Source organism: Nicotiana sylvestris, chromosome 8, assembly GCF_000393655.2.
Source record: "Nicotiana sylvestris chromosome 8, ASM39365v2, whole genome shotgun sequence".
Taxonomy (NCBI): Eukaryota; Viridiplantae; Streptophyta; class Magnoliopsida; order Solanales; family Solanaceae; genus Nicotiana; species Nicotiana sylvestris.
The window spans coordinates 158,759,448-158,767,170 of NC_091064.1; the positions used below are offsets into that span (position 1 = coordinate 158,759,448).

At 33.1% G+C, this 7,723-nt stretch overlaps 1 protein-coding gene across 1 annotated transcript; it reads right to left on the minus strand.

Moving 5' to 3' along the window:
- Positions 1 to 255: 255 nt before the first annotated feature.
- On the minus strand, positions 256 to 6,864 carry LOC104221976 (BIIDXI-like protein At5g11420). The gene is made up of 3 exons (XM_009773138.2): positions 6,601 to 6,864; positions 2,621 to 3,118; positions 256 to 1,047 (listed from the first exon to the last, which is right to left on the minus strand). The coding sequence occupies exons 1-3, from the start codon at positions 6,791 to 6,793 to the stop codon at positions 509 to 511; spliced, it is 1,230 nt and encodes a 409-aa protein (XP_009771440.2). The 5' UTR covers positions 6,794 to 6,864; the 3' UTR covers positions 256 to 508.
- Positions 6,865 to 7,723: the final 859 nt, after the last annotated feature.

The following is a 7,723-nucleotide window of genomic DNA, read 5'->3' on the forward strand; positions in this document are numbered from 1 at the left end:
AATTATGGACCTTAAACCTATTAGCCACCTGTACGCAGGAAAATCTTACAATACCAACAATGATATACCACTCAATCTTCACTAGAGCCACACTCGTTGTTGGCTAAAATTAATGACAATGGTTGCTCGTATTGTTGATGTTGCAACAATCATTTGCTCAAACTAATTTGACAACTACCAAAGTCCAATGCAAAATACAGTAATAGCAGGTTTATAATCATGTAGTTTTTGCCTAAGAGGAAAGAAGTGAGGAAATCAATAGCAACTTCAAATCCATTACTGATTTATTGTGCTTCAATACATAAACCACTCAAACACCAATCAAAATATATATATATATACTTCTTTGCCTTTCATTAGACATTAGTATAATACATACTCGTATGAAAATACTACTAGTAAACAAGCTAAGAGAAACAGAACTCTCACATTCTTCTTGCTTCATTACAACCAAATTTACTCAGTACTATAACTCGAAAATTCATCGTTTATCATCAAAATACATGACTCAGAGGAATCGACGAGGGTTCCTGACACTCAAGAGCTTCACATCATCAACAACAGGACCACAGAGGGAAACAAAATCATCACTCCTCGTATGGTAGTATGTGCTAAGAAACATGATCCTAGTGCGGTTAGCAGTGGCCTTGAAACGAAGAACAGCGCGCTTATATCCGCCTTTCCCCTTAGATTCATAGGGGACTTTAAGTGTATCCATTCCAGCAAAGGCCTCAACAATCATGGAACCTTCACAAGAATTGCTGGCATCTCCAACTTTGAAACTGAGTTCATACATTTTGCCAATAGTGGTTCTTGCAACTTGGGCAATTGCACTTTCTTTTCCAGCAACTAGCTCTATTGCTCTCTTGCCTTGTGGCACTGAAAAATGATCAGAGTCCAAGTATTTGACTGCCTTTAGTGACTCAACCATCCATGCTGGTAAAGGGGAATGGTCATCTTCAATGTTTGGTGGTACAAGAACTCCCCAGCTTGTGTTTGGGAATATGTATGGACCCTCTTCAAAATCTCCATTTTTCAACAAGTTCTCTGCATATACAGTTCATGATATATCAGTCATTTTCTGGGATGACAGAGTGAAAGTGCATGCATAAAAAGATAGCAGTCCGATGCACTAGGCTCCCGCTATACGCAGGGTCCGGAGGAAGGGCCGGACCACAGGGGTCTATTATATGCAGTCTTATCCTGCATTCTGCAAGAGTCTGTTTCCATGACTCAAATAACTTGTAACCTCTTGCTCAGATAAGAACAACTTTCCCAGTGAAAATACATATAAATTCAAATGAATGAGAAGTTAGTAAACAATTATATAAAATACCGACACAACAAAGTTTGGCCCTTGGATAAAAGCGATTAATTCTTACCTAAAATGGACTTGAATATGCATGTTGGAAGTGATGAATTAGATATGAGAATATATTTACATAAAATTTACAACTTGGATTTCGATGTTGACAATCATAAAGAGTTTGTTTTGCGATTTAAGTACCTATAATTATTTCTTGGAATGAGTTGGAGGAAAGCATCTATTTGTGCACCCGCAGAAGTACCCAAATGGACTAAAATTTGGTCCCTTTTAGCAACTGGTGCCAGCACTACATGTACTTCAAACTTACTTTTTTCTCTCCCATTAATTTTTGTTAAAATCTGAGCGCATACTTTTAGAATCGCTTAACCTAAACTTTCCTACATAAAAACTAAGAAAAATCTCACCATCAACAACATACCCAGTGTGATCTAACAAGAAAGGTTATAGAAAGGATAATGTGTATTACAGAAAGTAATTACAGCAACATCAAAGATACTTGAATTATCTTTGGTATTTAAATGTTAGTAATTAATTGTTCTAGCTGATATATCTTCTAGGCTTTGAATTGCATTCTTTATTTAGCTTAATCCGTATTCGTTGTTCTTGTTCTTCCTAGATTAGTATTTATTAAAGGAATTTAAGGGGTCTAACTCGATCTAGTGACAAATTGATCAACTAACCACTAATTTACTAAGCAAATTAGGAATTATTGCAAATTCTCTGCAGATTTAACATGAAATTCTATCAGAATGAAATCTATTGGCTTAGTACTAAAATGAACAAAAATCTAAGGGGAAACATTCACATATTAATACTCAAAAAAGTGACAGAGAACGCCAACCCTACATCCAGAAAAGCAGTAGATTGGATAGTAGATGAGAAAGAGTGGTCCAACAGACAACATCACAATCATGCAACATCACCTTTTTATTTAAGCATGTGACTTCTCCTTTAGGTATGCAAAACTAGATACTAGTATATAGAAATCATCAATGTAATATTCACCAAATAGAATCATATACTAGATCATTTAAACTTATATCAATTAGACATTCATTTTTATATATTGATTATTGTCGGTGAAGATTTTATTTTTATACATAACCTAACGTGTATGATTCGTTACCAATTTTCGTAGAATACACTAGTCAACTAAAATTTAACTAGGTAAAAGAACTTTCACGTTCGTTTTGTGATAAATTAAAAGCTTTTTTTTTCTTTTTAACTTTGAATGCAATATGTAAAATGAATCGAAATAAGTGCTAGAAAAAGGAAATGAAGCCAAATACTTACTATTAGTGGCCCTAGGAGGGTATAAAGAGCGAATGGCGATTGAATCGATGAGAGGACCACAAGCAGGATCTTCCTCAACACCAGGATTGTGCAGTAAAACCTCAACTTGGCTAAATTCAGCTTGAAATGCCCAAGCATATGAGTCCCAACCACTGCTACTATACAATGTTTGGATAGGCAGTACTCCGAAATCGGGTGTAACGGATACATTGATACGTTCCTCTTGAGCACAAGTTCTAGCAGCACTGAATGTTAAGGAATAGTACATTCCCTTTGTAACATTCAATACTTGCTTGATGGACGCCTCGTTTCCTAGACGAACCGCGGCATAGCCCTCCGGCACAACCAGCAGCATGTCACCTTGTTTTTGGCCCGCCTTTATGTACTCGACGAAGCCGGAGATCGACCATTCTGGTATGGCATTGTGCTTTAGGACCACCGTGCCATTGAGGTTTCCTTTCGCCAGCGGCATTTCAAAGTTTCCATTCTTTAACAATCCTGTGCTTAAAAAACAGGTTAAGTTGTGTAATATGTAGTTATAATTATTTACACCGTCAGATTATTTATAACGTACTTATAGATAAATTTCAATGAAAGCAATTAAGTCAAAGTTTATATAGAGATGTAGATGCTACTGGTACAAGTCTACAACTAGTTGTTATTGTCAACTCTAGCAAATTAAGACGCTAAGGAGGTCTTGGTTTGGGTCTAAATTCTGGAAAACAAGCTTACGGTAAGTAAATTTTGAAAGAACATAGTAATCCTTGGTTTAATTTAGATAATATACTTTCCTTATTAATTCGTTCCAAAAAAATGACTGCATTTCAATTTTAAACCCTTCATTTTACCCATTTACACTTAATGAGAAATTTTTTTAACCACATAAATATGATGGACCCATAAAATTTTCACCCCTTAAACTTTTAATACCATAAGTTTCAAAAGTTTTTCTTTTTTTTCTTAGGTTTCGTGCCGAGCCAAACTAACGCATTTAAATTGAAATGGAGGGAGTATAATTCATTATGTATTTGAGAATGAATATGTTTTTTTGTGAAAGTACAAAGTGAAGATTTTATTTTTTTAGAAACTTCTTACAACCATCCGGGCACACCTTATTACAACTTAAATTACTCTAGACATTTAAATTAAGTTTAGCTTTCACTATGTTCAAGCCATTTTCCTCTCAGTTCATAAAATTCACATAAAAGGCATGCTTAGAACTAGAGAAAGGATTTACCCCGTAGTTAATAAAAATTATTTGGACTACAGAATAAATAAATAAAATAATGTCAGAACGTCAGGGATATCGATGGACAGAAATGCCCCTAAAATGGATGAGTTAGAATGTCGAAGAGAGTTATCCATATCCAAGATATATATCCACATTACTTGAATATTTTAAAGATTATTATAATTCAAAGCATAATGGACAAAGGAATAGGTATCTCTGCAAATCCCTAAGTAGGGACAACAGTAAATAACAATGTGATGACACTTGCCCTCTATTGCAGCACCTTTTCCGGCGAATAATCAATGTTAGAATGTCCCCAATTCCCATCCCATGTTTTTCGAGGTCAAATGTAGAGTAATTTCCAAATTGTGTAAGCAAAGGATAGCGAAAAATGTACAAGAAAACAAAAAAATTTAAGCTTTAAGACCTAGCAAGTAGGAACGGCGGCCACTTTACTCCGTAGAGTAATTATGAGAGGGGGCTTAAGGGGTATAAAGAGATGAGCCTAACTTAATCAACAATAATATATCAAGTCACTTATATAATTACAAGTGATTATAAAATATTTATAACTTACAAAATTAAATGAAACAATATGTTGTAAATTATATTGATCGAACTATATATTTCAGTTGGTACGTTCGTAAGTTAAATCCTGAAATAGCATATATATAATCCTAGAACTTAAAAAGTAAACTACACGGATAACACATATATAATTATAAGGGCTCGTTTGGTAGGATGCATTAGATAAGCTAATGCATGCATTGACTTTGTGTATTAATAATACATTATTTGGTAGACATTTTAAATCTATGCATTAGTTATGCAGGCATTAGTTATACATCTTATTTGGTATTATCCTATGCATAACTAATGCATAGAAAATAATGGCAATGCAATAAGTTTTAATGCATGTATTAGCTTAGTTAAAGACAAAATTATCCTTCAAAATTTATGCTTGATTAAAATATGTTAGTTAGTATATTAATGCAAGTTCAAAATAATCCAAATAGTGAAAAATAAAATTATATCCCTAGTAAATAAATAAATACTTAGCATATTTTTATTTTTATATATAAATATTTAATTTTATTTTACAATATAGGTAGACAAATAAAATAATTTTTTTTAAACTTTTTCATATAAAAATATTTGTCAACATATGTTTCTTTTAAAAAGTTAGAGTGTGAACTAGTTTTGAGTGCATTTTTGTAAACAAACAACTCTTTTAGAAATTATGTAATACTTTAATACATCAAACCAAACAATGGATAAGAAATATATCAAGATAACTAATACCAGCATAATTAATGCAAGCATAACTAATACACTCTAATCAAATATTATTCTTATACATCCTACCAAACGACCCCTAATAGTCCTAAAATGTTCCAATATCAACACAGCCAGCTAACGCCCCAACTTTAAGGTGGAAGAACCAGCTGCGAAACCTAACCTTTCTCCAAAACCGCCACAAAAAATCGTCCAGAATCGAATCGGCTGACACATTGGAATGACTTTGATGGATGCTCTCACGTCAGTTTCTCGCAAAATCCAAAAGACTAGTCACATTTAATTTGACCCAAAGTTGGCAAAAGTTAGTAAGCATCATGTGCACAGCTCGTGCTCTTGTACTAGTACCTTTTAGTTGAGTGAGATGACATGCACATGTATCCCCTCTTAGGGAAATGTTAGTAGTATAAAAAAAGGGCCGCACAATAATCTAGATTAGTTATTTTAATATAAATATTAGCGACCGTTCCTATGTCTTACTTGTAACTAATATGTTATAGATACAACTTTATCGTTGCTTTAAGGTTCCTCTCTTTTATACGATTGTCCTACATGCGATAAATATTTAATTACATTTAATGTTTATTTTAACTTAAATAATTTAATTATAGTATCAATAGTATAGTTAAATGATAAACACGTACGTAAAAGAAATATCTTTTGTATTTGTTGGTAGTATATTTAATTCCGGGTGATGAATAGGAAAAGCTTATTGCAGTCCTGACTATCTACTGCAAAATTGCTTATTCCAAAATGACAAAAATCACCTCTGTCACCACTCACTCCCCTTCTTCCATCAAAAGGACAAGTTGAGCTCAAAACAGCTAACTCTCTCTGTATGACAAGACATTTGTGACCAATGGACAATACTGAAAACTGACTCTTGGAACCAACCCATTAGTGCTCAGCTTTTCTTTTCTTTTTTTTATACTATTAATAATAAATGAGTATAAATATACCGCCCTTTTAATTGTCTGTTTTTTTTTTTTCGTCTTCAAGTAATTATACTCACCTTTAATGTGCACCTTCTTTTTTTTTGTACGACCATTAATGTTCCCAACACTTACTCAAAAAATTAACAAATACTAACAACAATTTCAAATTTTCCTATGAGTAGTAAAATTATCAACTTTTCTCTATTTCTCCTTCTTACAACAAAACAAACACTTGGCTTGTGAGATTGTGGGGAGGGGATGGGAACTTCAAGATATATAAAGACACCAAAATTCCCATCAAAAGTTCTGGGAACTGAATAATGACATTTCTTATTATATACCTAAAAGTAACCAAACTTAATTAAATAGCAAGAAACCACATATGTATAGATTGAAGTAGCAAAAACAACATAAAACTAGCTAACATTACATCAAATTTTAAATATATCAAAGTTGCTAGCTAGAAGTGGACATTAAATCATTAGTGGAGCTAAGGAAGCAACTGTTTTGGAACTTACCATCAGTTAAGGATAAGGAAATGTTGAAAATGGCGCACATTAGCACAAGCACCAGCAATAAAGCTTTCATTCTCGAGTTCTTCATTATTTTATTTTCCAACAGTAGTAAAGAAGAAGAAGAAGAAGAATGACCGTAAGAGGAAGAAAGGCCAATTGGTTTGGTTTGAATACAGAGAGTTGCCTTTTTATGCATGTCTACTTTCAAAAAGGGCCTTGGACTTTACGGAAATTGCACATCTGTCCTTAGTTATTACTACTATTGTTATTCCGAGAATACTCATTCGTTTTCAGTTTATGTGATAGTATTTCACAAAAAAAAAAAAAAAAAAAAAAAAAATTATGCAGTTAAGATCTCGAGCAAGTTATTAGGTTATCCTGTAACTATAAAAGTATGCTATTAAGGATAAATTATACGTAATATTAAAAATTAAATTATTTTTTAAATATAAAAATATGTCATTCTTTCTTATATAAATTAATAATAAAATGGTGGTATAAGGTTAGGAGAAAGAGGTATGCTTAATGACAAGTTTATCCTTTGGTTTAATATTGTTCTTTTGATTTCTAAAAATAGAAACTCTTTGGTGGGGAAGGCGAAGACAGAAGCTGAATGGAGTCACATGGTCTTCTCCCCCGACCTGGTGCAAAGCATCCGATAGCCGTTTGGCCTAGCCGCAAAAATCAGCTTATTTTGAGAAGTGTTTTTTTTCAAAAGTGTTTTTCTTAAAAGTACTTTTAGTGAGAAGCAATTTGTGTTTGGTTAATTATTTTGAAAAGTACTTCTGAGCAGCCATTAGGGTTTTGTCAAGCTTTAAAAAACTGCTTCTAAGTGTATTTTTCTCAAAAGTACTTCTCAAAAAAGTGTTTTTGGAGAGAAACTACTTTTTTCTGCTTCTCCAAAACTGCTTCTGCTTCTCCTCAAAAGCACTTTTTTTTCCTTCCAAAAGTTTGGCCAAACACCTCAATTTTTGGCCAAAAGCATTTATGACAAAAAAAAAGTACTATTGGCAAAACAAAACTTGGCCAAACAGGCTATAAAACTATGACATTGACATTTTTGGTCTTACCTTTTCCTCCTAGACTTTTCCTTTACTCCCAAATGTACGTAGTTAACCCAATTACG

Bases quoted from the DNA above. Each gene is read 5' to 3' on its own strand.
- LOC104221976 (XM_009773138.2), bottom strand. From the start codon at position 6,793: ATGCATAAAAAGGCAACTCTCTGTATTCAAACCAAACCAATTGGCCTT. The intron at 3,119-6,600 runs GTAAGTTCCAAA...TTTTAAGCACAG, and splicing joins TTCCTTATCCTTAACTGATG to GATTGTTAAAGAATGGAAAC. The intron at 1,048-2,620 runs GTAAGTATTTGG...CTGTATATGCAG, and splicing joins CCCTCCTAGGGCCACTAATA to AGAACTTGTTGAAAAATGGA.